Source organism: Saccostrea echinata, unplaced genomic scaffold (genome assembly GCF_033153115.1).
Source record: "Saccostrea echinata isolate AGI-Se365-2 ecotype Australia unplaced genomic scaffold, CSIRO_AGI_Sech_v1 ptg000052l, whole genome shotgun sequence".
NCBI lineage: Eukaryota > Metazoa > Mollusca > Bivalvia > Ostreida > Ostreidae > Saccostrea > Saccostrea echinata.
In genome coordinates, this window is record NW_026889801.1 from 7,277,501 (window position 1) to 7,294,186 (window position 16,686).

The window sequence follows — 16,686 nt, forward strand, 5'->3', positions numbered from 1 at the left end:
TATATATATATATATATATATATATATATATATATATATATATATATATATATATATATATATATATATATATATATGAATATATATTAGGGATATCAACGAATATTCGAACATTGGAATATTCATTCGATGCGTTAATATTCGAATGTGAATTTAAGATTCGAATATTCGATGTTTTCCAGATTTCACAAAAAAGGTTATAAATTTTAATTAGAACAGTGCTGGAATTATCCCTGTTTAATTTACTAGCGATCCCCTGATTCCTTTCGCCACTTTCTTATCATATAGATCTTCTAAATTATTTCATTATGGGTAAGATATAAAAGAAATAACAAGAATTATTAATGTATAATACAAAAAGTACTTTCAATAGTTTAATATGATCGGATATAGAATCGAGGGCAACGAAATGAAACCTTTATTGAAGGTTGGAGAATATTTAATTGACATAGATTCGTTAATATGTTTATAGAGTTTCAGAGATCGGCGACATGAATACAGAAAAGCAGTGTTATAATCCGGAAAGTCGGATTCTACCGTCATGTAATTGCGTTTTAAATTAAGTGATACACACAGCCGTGAATACCATAGATAGAGTTATCTGGAACAAGAAACTATTTTTCTACACTGTACAGTATTCTAGTTTCTGACAATGGAATACTTTCAATACTTTTGAGAAGTCAAGAGTTGAAACTTTGTTGACTAATTATTCAATAATACATTTCTTATTTAGTCTCTATTAACAAGAAAGATTCAATTGTGCGGTATTTGAATATATATTTGGATTTGCAATTCTCAGAGAAATACACCTTTAAATTACAAATAAAAATTTATGCAAATTATTTTTAAGGTCATTTTTATTTCCGAAATCTTTTAGAGTTTATAAAAGAGTATTGGACACATGTGATAGTTTGAGGACACCCGCTTTATCTGTCTAAGGCTTTTAATATGCTATCTTGCACCTTGTCTGTTAAATATTGATATATTGTAAGTGTACTTGATTGCTTGGCTCAGTAGCAAGATTATGCTTACCAATAAACATTTATAGTCTGACTGACACAGTGGAAATAAATGATATTGTTAACAAAGTGCAAACTTAGAAACTTAACTGTATCTCCTACCGAGATCATTCAACAGACATACATGTATAGAAATGTTTATGCATGCCACATTAATACGCAAGGTGTGTGATGGGTTTACAATGTTAAGTATAAATTATAATATTTCCTCCTTCACAGTAGATATAATTATAATCTTTTTAGAAATTCGCTTTTTTTTTGAAATACTTATTTTTTTTTTTTTTTTTGAAATTCTAATCTTTTACTAAACTAGCAAACCTTTTACATGATTGATCAGAAGACAGCTGATCCTTTCGCTTTCACATGATTTTCTTCCCAAACGATATTTAAGAAACATGAATAATTTGATATTTATGTAAACAATTATCTATACATACAAACTTATTCATATATTTCAATGCCAGCTAAAGCACATTTAATATTACATGTATATATATATATATATATATATATATATATATATATATATATATATATATATATATATATATATATATATATATATATATATATATATATATATATATATATATATATATATATATATATATATACACACACACAAGGGATCTTACGTTGATCACAAGTTGGTATAATCCATCCTTCCTCGCAGCCATGTTCACATTTTCCACTGATATGATTACAGGAAGAATCATCAAGACAATGGCCTGTGCACTTGGATTTACACTCCATACCATAATATCCAAACATGCAGGCTAATTGAAAATAAAATAAAATTATTTAAGTGATAATTTTTCCTCTGAAATTTTCAAACTAGAATGGATATTTTTTTTTTAAATGTAACAAGTCTAAGACTAAAGAAGCACTCATAAACTTTTTAGAAGACAGAATGAAAAAGGTGATCATGAAGATAACGAACAGTGATCGATCTCAAATAATTCATAAACAATTCAAATTTGTGAACAGGGCATAAAACACGGACCCCCCTACCATAAATTCCAGAACGGGATTAGATGCCTAGGAGTATAGTAAGCATCCCTTGTTGATCAGTCACGCCTGCCGTGAGCCCTACATATTGATCAAATAGCCGAAACATCAGTAATCAAATTAAGTATAAAACCAAAGGCCTAAGAATTGGTATGAAACACGTCAAACAAAATAAAACCAAAAACTTCAAAATAAGTTAATACGTAAGTGTTAAACACATAAAGATTGGAATGCTTTTTAAAATTACCCGGTAACCAACTTATATGTTAATAATTATTGAAATTTGTAGATTTAAGGTTACAATAAATAATAATTTTATAAATAACTGGAATTTTGACATGTCTTATTCTATTTCATGATCCTGGAGCAGGAGATTTAGAATCTTACTTTCGTTGCAGAACTTTCCGATCCAACCAGCTTTACAACCAAGACAGGTTCCTTTAAGTATATGACATCTTTTTTCCTGGCAATGAACAGGACAAGGAAGATCACAGTCTTGACCATAAAATCCATCTTTTTGACAGCCTTGTAATACAAAGCAAAAGGTATTATTACACATACATGCATAGAATTGTTTTGATAATTTACTAATAAGCAGATAATTATAGTAAAATTTTACCCATCACATTTACTTCACATAACTCTGTTATAATGGCAGTCTCGTAACCGTCAGGATATGACGTCTTGTTTCTTTCATTGTAAAATGTAACATAACGTCCATGAATGGTACAGATATTGATCAAATCTAACGAAGGTAATTCTGGTCCATCTTTGTCACATAGATAACTGTTCTGTATATCTGTCGTATTCGAAACATAAAGAGTAAACCCCGCCAGTCTTCCTCTTTGACGATTATCTAAATAATTAGTTAGAAATGATCGTAAGTGTTTTACATAATTTTATGCATGTATAACTGAAATATTCCCTAATGAATCATACAGGTCATTATTCAGGTGCTCAAAATGCTTTGTATTTCATTTAACATAGCTTAATCTTTAAACCAAAGTACATGTAACTGAAAAAGAATTTTTTCGATAATAAGTCAACTTTTAATATGAATTAATTTTTTTTTTTTTTTTTGCTGAATGATTTTCAGAAATCTAAGAACAGATTGATTTGAGGAAATCCAAATTCCTGTTAGCCCTTTCACGATAACCGTGGTACTGCTGTGTTGCAACACTAATAAATAACATAATTTTTGATGACTGTCAATTGAAAGACTTTAACTGTAAAATAATTTATATTCGAGGTGTCAAATTTTAGTGGTTTGAGGAAAAGCCACTGCTTCGAGGGGATTTGATTTCGTAGTAAAATGAAATACATTATACTGCAGTGTGCAGTTTCACATTTCATGGGAGATTTGAATTCGTGGGGCTCTTTATACCTCGAAAAGAAATTAACCCCCCCCCCCCCCGAAAATTAGTGATTTCACAGTATTAAACAATGCTGTTACTTCATATTTCACCAAACAACATCAATTTGCCCTGCAAAAGAGCAGTACCACAGTTGAAACAGTCTATTCTCCCTAGAAAAAGAAATCAATTTCGACTTTTCTGTTGTTTGAAATTGATGATGTCAAATCTATTTCTGATTTAAAATTTTAATAGATAGAGTTTGAACACGATGACAAAAAAATATAAATACTTGAAACAAAAAATAACATAAATATGTCTTTCTGAATAAAAATATTTGATTTCATAATTTTCAACAGATGAAATACTAAACTAGGCACAATGGAACAGCAGAAAAATTATTGTTTTCATTTAAAGCGAAAAGAAAAATTCCGCACACGTTTATTGCAAATGCAAAAGATTCATAAGCATCAGTGATAAGTTCGACTTCTCTTGAATCTACAAATGAATATTACAAATGTTAATAAGAACCCAAATTTTATTGGTAATTTTATTGTCGATCTGAACTGCCAACGTTCAGATTGGTAAGAATTTATGAGTTATAAAGAGACCAGACACGACATCTGCATTTTTTCAAAGACGATATTTGATTTGACATAAAACAATAATCAGCGTCGGGGAATGAGTTCTTTAGACGCTATCAATATTAGAGCTAATGCTGTATAAGTTGTGTTTGTTTATTATGTAGCGTACGAAACAATCTCCCATGCAATTTAATGAGATGAAGTTAAACATGGACAAGTACTATTAATTATAAGGTTTTGTAGTGAGTGGGTACAGAATAATACCTGGTTAGTAAATTTTGTACCTGTCATGAAATTTATCTTCCTTAGAAATTTCAAAATAACAATGATAAAGATTGTTGAAAGCATTGTAGCATCAACTTAATTGTTAGTAGCATGTCTCTGTGTAAAGACTGATCGCTATTAAAACATGCTCTTGCATACCAAATCAGTTTGTAAAAATAAAAGCCATTTGCAAATAATAATTGTTTATTGCTACAAAAATAGGGGAAGTTATATAGATATTTGGTCATGAATGCCCACAGTCAGTAAAACATATAAATCAAAGTACTGATGGGAGTTGATTTTACAAACGGTTTCAATAAAATTCAAATTATGAACCTTGTTCACAGCTTTTCGAATTATGTACAACATTAATGCTTTATAAGTTGGTATTTGAGAAGCAAATGACTAAGAGGATTGTACAGAGTTAAAGAGGTAAGGTTTGTTCTAATTTGAAAAGATATGCGAAAACGTGTCAGATTTCTCCGCTACTGCAATTTTTTAGTACTTTTCAGGTATTTTTCCCGACCAAAAGTTCGTTTAAAAGTGCTGTTGCAACTTAGCATTTCTTCAGAATCTGATACAAGTTGTGAATTTCATTTCATGATTATACAATATTTAACTAAACAATTTTTAAGTGTACGTTTGAATTTACATATAGAAAATAGTGTACGTTTTGCTAATTTATAATTTGCATAGAGGCCATATTATTTTCAATATGGGAGTTTTATGTTCAATGCATTATATATAAATATAAAAAAAGATTAAAATATAAAAACTTTGGAATAAATTCTTTCTCAATTGGTTCTATATTTAAATGTGTCCTGGATTGGAATGCACTTTTTTTTTTTACAAAATGACGGAAAGTTGATGGTTCCTTCAGAGTTTGAAAATCTGAAGCAAAGCTTCATTACAATGTTACATAAAAACGTGGTAAAAGAGCTTGGAAGGTCTTTATCATGTAAATTTAGAGAGACCATTTACCATTTTCTGACAGATTTCTTCCTTGTCTTAGGTGAAGGTATGGAACTTGTACTTTCAGTTTATTAAATAATGATTTTCTTTTTGAAATTGAAAATCACATTGGAGGTAGAATTTAGAAAAGTTAAACGACACTATGGGAAAAATACTATTGTTTTTGCCTGGGGAAATACTAGTATAAAACTTCATTATTGACATAACATGTTGAGATATCATGAATAAAGTGGACAGCATTTCTCCATATGATGTAATGATTAAAGTTAAATCACGAATACTATCTAGATTGGTGACGAGAAAATAAATGGAGCTATGCCAGGAAAGAAGATTTTCTCATATAGTGACTTGGATTCATAACATGCATCTTGTAAATGTGGAAAAGACTGTCCTAAATTCTTCAGCCTATATCAATAATCTATCATTGATAGTATAACGTCAAAGGGTAGGGGAAATCTACCCAGTTCACATAGTACAGCAAAATAAGTTGCAGATTTATGCACACAAAGTATTGATTTTCAACATTTCAGATGAAGTGTGTCACAGATTAAGTTGGAGTATATGCTGTCAATAGTTCAACTAGGAATGCTATTTATTTCGTGATTGGGTTAAAATCCAAAAATTTAAAATTCAACATTTAAGATGCATACAATAAAATGGGTTTTAATAGTGTTATGAAAAATGTGAATAATGTTATTTTTAATGTCTGGATTCCGTGAAGTTTTTGTTTTCCTTGTTTTTTTTAAACAAATTATTTTAATGCTTTAATGCTGAGCAAAGGAGAATATTAAGAGCCTGAGGAATAAATGTTACATCTAGGTATTTACATGTACTCAGAAACACTATATGATGTATTTAACAGTGTACTTAAGAATAGACTTCGTTTTTTTTTTTATGAACTAGGGTGTCGCGTGTGTCGCCTGCTTTGTAGTTTCATTAAAGAAAGTAAATAAATCTAAGTGTTGTTAGCTATTTATTTACTACTAGCATGATAGTTCATGCAGAAAAAAAAGCATCCACGCATAGTATAAAACTGTGATAGAATCTGACAATCAAAGAAAACATGATTCTCAACCCAAACATGAATAATTGAGTTGAATTTATTATAAATAATTATTTATAATTTTACATGTATTTATGCGTGTTTCAAAGTCTTTTTTACTCCAATTGTCAGTCTACACAATCTATTATGGTATACCGATTGCGATGTATTTTCATAGTATTTAAATATCAGTTTGTGTGGTAACTGAATATCATACAGTTTCAAAGTACAGTATCATGAGCTCAAAAACATGTATCAATGCTAATTATCAACACCCCGCCTCTCAAAATTGAAAAGTTTTAAGTTAAATTAAATTGTCTGTGGTATTTTTTGCAAAGTAGATCAAAGGTGAAGGTCAAGTGAATTGAAAAGCTGGTATCTTTCATAGTGTTTTCGGACAATCGGTGCACATGCTAAATAGCATAGACTTAAATGTCAAAAATATGCTGTATATTGACACTATTCACTTTTTTGTAAAGTAGGTCAAAGGTCAAAGTCAAGGGTCGCGAGGTCAGTAACCATGGCAATTCACAAAAGCCATAGTGCCAAGCAATATATGTCCAAAACATCAAGTCCATATCTCTTACAGTTCTTGAGATACAAGGTGTGACAGACGGACAGACAGACGGACGTTTTGTGTTCTCGCATTCAGTGTTTTAATAAACAACACTATATAGCTGTATAAACAATCCAGTGAACTGTTTATATTTACTATGTGTTCGGACATCAGCATCCAGTCCCAGGAATATCATATTGCATTGCCAGACTTAATACTCTGTACATGTGTTTGTATGCTTTAGTCTAGAATAAAATGCTAATCCGTAAAGATGCCATCTAGTACTTATTTCTTGTGTTAAATAAGATTATAAGAACAACACAAAATTGGCGACGAGGATTTAAAACAATAGCTGGATATGGGCTGCAAACGTGTCCCTGCGCTCCTAAGTTTGATTAGGGGAAAGACTTACGCTTTACTAATGAATCTTACAACACCAGATAAACCAAAGGACAAAAGTTTTAATGAAACTGTCCATTTTCTTAAAGATCATCTATCGCCAAAACCCTTAGTAATTGCGGAAAGACTTCGATTCCATAAAAGAGAGCAAAAAGAGGGCGAAAGCGTCAATGAATATGTCGCACAGATCAGGAAACTTTCTGAATATTGTGACTTTCGGGATCTAAATGACACTCTAAGAGACCGATTTGTTTGCGGACTCCGAGATGAACAAACTCAGAAGAAGTTACTATCCGTTCAGGGGCTCATCTTGGATAAAGCAAATCAAATAGCTGTCGCTATGGAAATCGCATCAAAAGACGCCTTAAAACTACAAGGGAAAAGCCGCGAGTCTGGAGTCAACAAATTAAATTTCCAGAAATTGAAAGCAAAGTTGGAAAAACCGAAACCTGTGAATTGTTACCGATGTAATAAAAGTGACCACAGAGCAGAAGAATGCAGATTCAAAGATGCAATATGTCACAGATGTAAAAAGAAAGGACATATTAAAGCGGCATGTCGTGCGAAGGACCAATCATTCAAATTTCCGAAGAAAGTGCACGCAGTCGACGAAGACAGTGATTTAGGAATGTACATACACTGTACATTCCGGTAAGCGAAATGAGATAATGTTGGATGTGTCTATTGACGGGAAAAATGTCGACATGGAACTAGACACGGGTTCCGCAGTCTTCGTTATTCCGGACAAAGTTCTTGCAGAATTGTTTCCCAGGAGAAAACTCGAGGATACAAGCGTCACTTTAATGACTTACTCAGGAGAAAAACTCAAACCTCTTGGTGTAGTTCGTGTTGATGTCTTATACATGCAGAGATCAACGGGAAAAGTTAGAACTGTATGTTGTTTCAGAGGGAAAAACGATACTTTTCGGCGTGATTGACTACGAAAAATCAAATTGGATTGGAATTCCCTGAACAACGTCACACTGGATATCAATGACTCATCACAGAAATTGGAGAAATTCTGATAAACACAGTGCCGTGTTTACAATGCAAACTGGATCTGTCAATGGAATTAAGGCGAACCTCATCATGAAGGAAAGCGCTAAACCAGTATTTGTGAAAGCAAGATCGCTTGCTTGCGCTCTAAAACCCAAAGTTGAAAAAGAGTTAGAACGACTTGAAAGTGAGAACATCATTACCAAAGTTCCGACAAGTGAATGGACCACACCAATTGTACCGATAGTAAAGAGATCAGGCGATATCCGAATTTGTGAGGATTTCAAAGTTACGATAAATCCTCAACTTGAAATAGAGCAATATCCATTGCCTCGCATTGAGGACATATTCGCTTCACCGGCAAGTGGACAGAAATTCTCAAAGATCGATCTGAAGGACGCACATTTGCAATTTGAAGTAGAAGAGGAATCAAAGAAATTTCTTACATTAAACACACATCGAGAATTGTACCGTTACAACCGACTCCTATTCGGGGTAGCGTCAGCACCTGCAATATGGCAACCCACTATTTTTTTTTTTTTTTTTTTTTTTCGCATTTATTTCCCAGACCTATAACATTAAAGATGATATATAGGGCAGCTACCAGGGATGGGGCCCTGACTAAGCTCCCTCTATAACAATATATAATAATAATCCCTACAGCACCACGCAGGATGCTAAATATCTAAATCTTAATACAATGTCTCACATAATGTATTCATATCATACATTCAATATGTATATTAATTAAATTGTATAACATATAAAAAAAACCCCAAAAAACAGAGAATATTTATCCGGAATCAATTTTGGTTCTAAATTTCTTGTTCGTATTTGCAATCCGGTGCGATTCATGAATGTATTGCAATATATTGAATAAATGGGAAAACATACATGGAGCTTAACTTAAATCTGGATTGTGGAAAACAGGTAACAGTTTCTCGAATTCTGTTAATACAGTTAACGTTAAATTCATATCTCCCTTAAAATTGCGTTTATCATTTTTTAACAATTGAAAAATTAATTTCATTTCTTTCGTGAATGCTTTTTGGAGCAATGAGGTAGTTATTTTTTTATTTTCATACTTGATACTGTTTCTTGTTTTCCATATTGACCACTTATATATATAAATCAAAGTGTTAACACATATTCGAACGTTTTTCGGTTCACTGGCAAATCCCAGTAGAACAGTACATGCATCAAAATTGATTGAATCCTTTACAGGTATTAGTAAAATTATTCTTTGTACCAATTCTAAAACTGGTTTGACGTGTTTACATTCAAAAAATAAATGCTTCTGGCTCTCAGTATTTGCTTTACAAAAGAGGCATTTGCCATTTGATAAACCCATTATACGTAGTTTTTCCTCAGTGTATAAGATGTTATGCAAACATTTCCATTGGAATTCTTGAATTTTTTGTTTTAATTTAGCTTCGTAAATTGACCCCCAAATTCTTTCCCATGTAATGTCAATTTGTAGCAGATTCTCCCATTTTTCTTGAGATTTGGGAGTAACATTTTTGTTTAACACTCTTTGTAGGTCTTTGATTTTTATGTCATCAAAATTTATGAACTTATTTGTTTTCCTAACAATTAAGAAATTATCAAACAACACAAAATAATTATTTATTTCTTTATCACCGGTATTTGCAGTATTTCTCCCTGCAAGAATATCAATATAATTTTTAGGTATGGCAGCTTTTATCTTGCTATATTCAAAAACCCAACTTCTTTTATCAAGAAGTTTTGTAAATACGTATGCATTGGTCTTGAAAGACTTACTATCTTTATCCCAAATATCATCAATAGTGTGTAAGCCACATTTAATGAAAGACTCTATATATAGACTTTTACCTCGAAATTGTATATATTTATTTCCAAAAATCTGGCACTTTAAAATTTCATCTTTGCTTTCTGGTTGAAAATTCGATCTGAATTCACTGTATGCGAATAATGCATTTTTATAAAATGTAGAAAGTTTATTTAGAGAAATGTTGGAGAGGTCAGAACAGGTGCATAAAAAATATTCCTGTTTTGGATGTAAGTCTTTACTTTGTAACCAGAGTTTACCAATAGCATTCCAGTTTTCAAGTTCAGAGTGCATAATTTTGTATATTGTTTTAATTAGCTTACTTTTAATAAATGTAAATAAGTTAACCATGTCCAATCCTCCCTCAGCTTTACTGAGGCAGCAAACATTCCTATCTACTTTGTTTACTTTCTGATCCCATATATAAGACCAGATAATGTCATTTATCTTTTTACTATAAATATTTGGTATGCCTCTCATTTCAATTTCATATCCAATAATAGGAATTACTAGGTTTTTTATTATTAATGTTTTTCCTTTAAATGTTAAATTTCTAGTTTTCCAAACATGAAGACAATTGGTAATTTTTTCTATTTTTTCCATCCAAATAGCTTTTATGTCAATATCATATCCATGGTTCACACCTAAAGTTTTAACATTTGTTGATGTCCACTGTATTTTATTAAATTTAGGTTTTTTACCCTTTGATCTCCCAATGTATAAACCCTTTGGTTTAGCAAAATTTATTTTTGCTCCTGATGCCTTTTCATATATTTCTAAAACTTTAAAGGATTCTTCTATAGATTCTTCATCCTTATTAAAAAGTTGTGTATCATCCGCAAACATATTGATTTTGCATTCAATATGCTGGATATTGTTCGGAATACGTATACCTTTAATGTTTGAATTTTGGCGTATGGCACAAGCCAACGGCTCTATTTGTAATACATATAACAAGGGAGCTATAGGACAACCTTGTCTTGCTGACCTTGATATTGTAAAATATTTGGATAGGAACCCATTTGTTTTAATGCAAGTTTTGGCATTTCTTAACAACATTTTTATCCAGTTACAGTATTTATTTCCAAAATTAAATTTTTTCAAGGTAGAATCTAGCCATTCCCATTCTAATCTATCAAATGCTTTTTGTTGATCAAGAAATATTATTGCGCCTTCTAAATCTTCATTATCTGCAAAATCAATAATATCTTGAATTAATCTGTTGGCATCACTTATATCCCTTCCCCTTACAAAACCTTTTTGATCAGGGTGTATTAGTTTTGGTAAGACTGTTTTTAATCTCTCAGCAAGTATTTTTGCTATTATTTTGTAGTCTGTATTTAACATTGTCAGAGGTCTCCAATTCGTTATAACTTCGCGTTCTCCCCCTTTATGTATTAGGGATAACATACCCTTTGTTTGTGACTCGCACAATAAACTGTTATTGAAAATATATTTAAATACTTTAATAAATTCGTCTTTAATGACATCCCAATAAATTTGGTAGAAATTTGAAGTAATACCGTCTTCCCCTGGTGATTTATTAATTTTTAATAACATAATAGCTTTATAGATTTCTTCTTCAGTGATATCACGGTCTAAAATCTCTTTTTCTTCTGTGTTAAGTTTACATCGAACCTCTTTCAACAGTTTAGCTCCACACTCTGGGTCGCACCCTTCTGTGTTTAATAGTTTTTTGTAAAATTTTATTTGTTCCTCTATAATAGAATCGATATCTGTCTTGTATATCCCATCCTCACATTTGATTCTAGACCATAGTTTTTTTTCACCATTCTTTTTCTCTAATTGAAAGAAATATGAAGATGGTACTTCACCCTCAGAGAACCACTTACATTTAGATCTCAGAATAGCAGCTTCAGTTTTTTCTTTCAAGATATCTTTTAGCTTTTGTTCAATTGTATTCAGATAAGCTTTATCTGTATTTGGATTATTTTTAATATTCTCAATTTCTTTTTCTAATTTTTTATATTTTATTTTACTAGTATGAAAGTTTTTGGATATTTCTATACAGACTGATTTGATTTTATTTTTTGTCATATCCCACCATTTATGAATATTGTCACAGTTTTCTAAGCTTAATTTGTGATGATTCCAAAAGTCAGTAAAAGTTTTCTTGAAGTCTTCCCTTGAAATGGTTTTTGCATTCATTGCCCATACCCCTGGGCCTCGTTCAACTTCCCCTATATGTATCTTTATGGAAATAAGATCATGATCACTAAGTGGAAAATGTGTGATTCTCGTATTCTTAACTTTGTATGATAAGTTTTCACTAATAAGAAAATAATCAATTCTGGACTTTGAATTACACCTATGAAATGTGTAACATTTTCTTTCTAAATTTCTATCTCGCCAAATATCCTCTAGTTCATAATTTCTTATAAATGTGTTGAGGTCATCTTTGCTAGGATCATCTTTAGCTGGAACTGGATGCCTATCCATATTTTTATCTATTGCACAGTTAAAGTCCCCACATACTATCTTATAATCTAAATTATTAAGGTCCAGGTTTTTAAAAAAGGATTTTCTTTCATTCACAATGTTTGGGGCATATATATTTTTTAGTCCAATTTTTATTGTATTTTTCATAAGACATATGTCTATTTCCCGTCCATCTTTGTCGAATTTTACTTCACTGATTTTTAATTCATTTTTTTTCATAAATAAAATCCCAACACCACGCGATTCACTAGACCAATTATTCCATATAGAACTGGTACCGTTAAATTCTTTCCATTCATGTTCCCATCTCTCAGTATCTAGGTCAGTCCCATGTGTCTCTTGTAAACAAACTACGTCATATTTACAGGTACGCTTACTCAACCATGAAAATATACACATTCGCTTTTTCTTATCTCTTAATCCATTAACGTTTATAGATGATATATGCAGAGACATTGAAAGTTATATCTAATAAAATGGTTTCTGTTTGCTAATACCTCGTAATTGAAGTAATTACCAAATTTTAATGAAAATGTATTAAAAAATATACCGCATGCATTTGATACTATATACAAATTCTCCAAACCCACTATTGACACAATATTGCAAGGATTAAATAGAGTACAGTGCATTCTGTATGACATGGTAATTACGGGTAGGAATGATGCAGAACATCTTGAGAATTTACGCCATGTTCTACAGAGACTGGAGAAATATAACTTGAGAGCGAATAAATCCAAGTGTCAGTTCATCCAAGACTAAATTGAATACTGTGGTCATTTAATTGACAAACAAGGATTACACAAAACCAAGGATAAAATTAAAGCTGTGTTTGACACTCCAGAGCCAACCAATACCACCCAACTTCGTGTGTTTCTAGGTCTTGTGAATTACTATCACGAATTCCTTCCAAAATCTATCATCCGTTGTACACCCGTTACACAAACTCCCGGAAATAATATCAAATGGCAGTGGACCAAAGAATGTCAGGAAGCGTTCGAGAAAGCAAAAAGGTTGGTTACCTCTGATCAAGTATTATGTCACTATGATCGAAACTTACCAATCAGGTTAGCGTGTGATGCGTCGCCATTTTTGATTAGGGGCAGTATTGTCGCACGTGTTGAAGGACGGAACGGAACACCCGATCGCGTTCGCTTCAAGAACTTTGAATAAGGCCGAGAGGAATTACAGTCAAATTGACAAGGAAGCTCTTAGTATTGTGTTTGGAGTAAAGAAATTCCACACTTATCTGTATGGTCGCCAGTTTACTCTGATAACCGACCATCAGCCGTTAGTGTCAATTTTCAATCCTAAGAAAGGAATTTCAGTTACCTCCGCTGCACGAATGCAAAAACATGCAATATTTTTAAGTGGATATACGTACAACATTGAATATCATAATACAAAACGCCACACGAATGCGGATGAATTGTCCAGAATTCCTCAGGAAAAGGAGAGACTTGAGGCCGAAAACTTAACAGATGTAGCAGATATGTTTACACTCAGTCAAATGGAACAAATATCATGTAATACGCACCAGGAAATAAGAAGAGAAACGTCCAGAGACAAAATTTTGTAAAACGTGTACGATTGCATTGTTAATGGTTGGACTGAAAATGAGGATCCAAATCTAAATGCATACTTCAGTAGAAGGAATAAATTGAGTGTTAGTCAAGACTGCATCATGTGGGGATGCAGAGTTATAATTCCACAAAGATTTCGGAAAAGAGTACTTGAAATGTTTCATTCAGCTCACCCCGGAATCGTGCGAATGAAATTTCTGACGAGAAGTTACGTTTGGTGGCCTGGAATCGATGTGAATATCGAAAAGCTTGTTAAAGGTTGTCCTGGATGCCAGAAACAACACCACAATCCGAAAACCACACCCTTACATCCGTGGGAATGGCCGTCAGCTCCATGTAAACGTATCCACATTAATTTTGCAGGACCATTTTTAGAACACTTGTTTCTTATTGTCCTGGACGCACATTCAAAATGGCCAGAAGTTATTCCTGTGCAGACGACCACGTCAACCAAAACGATTATTACTTTGCGTAATATCTTTGAAAGAAACGGTTTACCGGAGCAGCTTGTTTCCGATAATGGCCCACAATTTGTGTCTGAAGAATTTCAGATATTTATGAAGCTAAAGGGAATAAACCATATCCGATCAGTACCCTATCATCCTGCAACAAATGGCCTAGCGGAACGTTTTGTTCAAACTTTTAAACAAGGTATGAAAGCCATGGATAAAGAAAATGCGGACATTCATAAGAAGCTAGCAAATTTTCTTCTTACGTACCGTAACACGCCTCACGCCACAACAACGGAAACGCCAGCGATGTTATTCATGGGGAGAAGCCTTAGATGCCGTTTGACCTTATCAAACCTGACCTGGGACGAACTGTTATTGATAAGCACATGAAAACTGCAATCACTGCCAAAGCAGAGAAATTAAGAGAATTCAACACTGGACAACAAGTGGCCATTAGGGATTACCGCGGGAAGGAGAAATGGACCAGCGGTGAAATTATTCAGCGCAAAGAACCATTAAACTACGAAGTAAAAACACAAGCAGGGGGAATTTGGAAGCGACACGCAGACCAAATCCGAGATGCCGAGTTCAAAGCCGACCCTGAGCAGAATTCCGATGTGGCAATACCAATAACCGATGGTATAGCTCAAGCAGCTAACAGTGAAGCAGACGAGACGTCTGACCAATTACCGCCGATAATTAATGCACCACAGGAGCGCCGATATCCGTTGCGAACCAGGAAGTCTGTGGTTAAATTAAATTTGTGAATGGCTGTTTGTGTAAGCACCTTATGGGTTATAATAATTCCCATAGGTTGTAGTGCGCTTAGAAACAGAAGTTTCTTTTGCAACCACATTAGTTTTGTAAGTAGTTAGGAAGGTAGTAAAAGTTATTTGATGTATATCTTTACTAATTATTTCTTCTTAGATATTTTCTCAATGAAAGGTTAATTTTGAATATTATTTTATCTGATGGACATAAAATAAGAAGGGATGAAATGTTGTGTTCTCGCATTCAGTGTATTAATAAACAACACTATATAGCCGTGTAAACAATCCAGTGAACTGTTTATATTAAACTTTACTATGTGTTCGGACATCAGCATCCAGTCCCAGGAATATCATATTGCAATGCCAGACTTAATACTCTGTACATGTGTTTGTATGCTTTAGTCTAGAATAAAATGCTAATCCGTAAAGACGCCTTCTAGTTCTCTTGTGTATGCTTTAGTCTAGAATAAAATGCTAATCCGTAAAGATGCCTTCTAGTTCTCATTTCTTGTGTTAAATAAGATTATAAGAACACAAAAGGACGGACGGAGAGACGCCGGTTAAAGTGATCCCCTAGTGCCGCTCTGCTCTGCAGGCAACACAGAATTAAATAAGCTTTTTTGCCGTGCATAATTCATTTTTAAATGTATAATTTCATATTTTTGGGACTGATTTTGCTAATATTTAATTATGATTGCAGGGAGATGTCATTACAAGTATATTTAAACCACAAAGCAACATATCTGGTCTTTGTTCCCAAAATGTGTTACAGTACATATTACACGCAAAATATACTCAATGTGCCCCAAATTTGCAAAAATCTGGATCCACTCCGAATCCTGCTATTTCAACAGTCAACTAATTATCGAGACAATTACATGTACAACATTCCTGAGAAAAAAAAATAAAAGCAATCAGCAATTAAGCTTCATAAATAACGCATCTAGAAAATTCAATCCTGTGTATTATTGTGTATACTATCATTAATTATCATCCTGGGCAGAAAAGCAAAAGGCTGCTTAATCAGAAGTTAAGTTTGCCCATGCAGTAGGTGGGGAGCTCCGACCTGCGGACTTAGAATTTCACACATATCAGATCTAGAGGTGACCACCCGCTGTGATAATCAGTCACGCGCATACAACAAATTAGACGTTGTATTTATACATCAATATTGTCTCTATCAATTTGAAACACCTCTCTGTATACAAAAAAAATGTAATGTACCATCATGCATTTAAATATGTATCTCATTATTAATCCCGTTTTTATTGTCCCCATGCAAGTTTGTCGAACGAAAGCTTTCAGGGTTTATTTTGCCAGTGCAATATGAACTATTCGTTAGCAGTTCTCTGTGCACTCTGTGGTCTGTTTTAATTTCCTCGAGATATTTTCAAAATATCTACGTCAGCGAGAGTATTT

General features: G+C 32.8%; 1 protein-coding gene across 1 annotated transcript in view; it reads right to left on the bottom strand.

Annotated features, from left to right (window-relative positions):
* The window catches only part of LOC133204319 (receptor-type tyrosine-protein phosphatase epsilon-like), a 62,469-nt gene that overhangs the window by 39,881 nt on the left and 5,902 nt on the right, over positions 1-16,686 (bottom strand). Inside the window, exons 2-4 of the mRNA XM_061340044.1 lie at positions 2,647-2,883; positions 2,415-2,552; positions 1,655-1,795 (exon numbers count right to left, since the gene is read on the bottom strand). Of these exons, the coding sequence (XP_061196028.1) occupies positions 1,655-1,795; positions 2,415-2,552; positions 2,647-2,883 (516 nt within the window). The remainder of the gene's footprint in view (positions 1-1,654; positions 1,796-2,414; positions 2,553-2,646; positions 2,884-16,686) is intronic.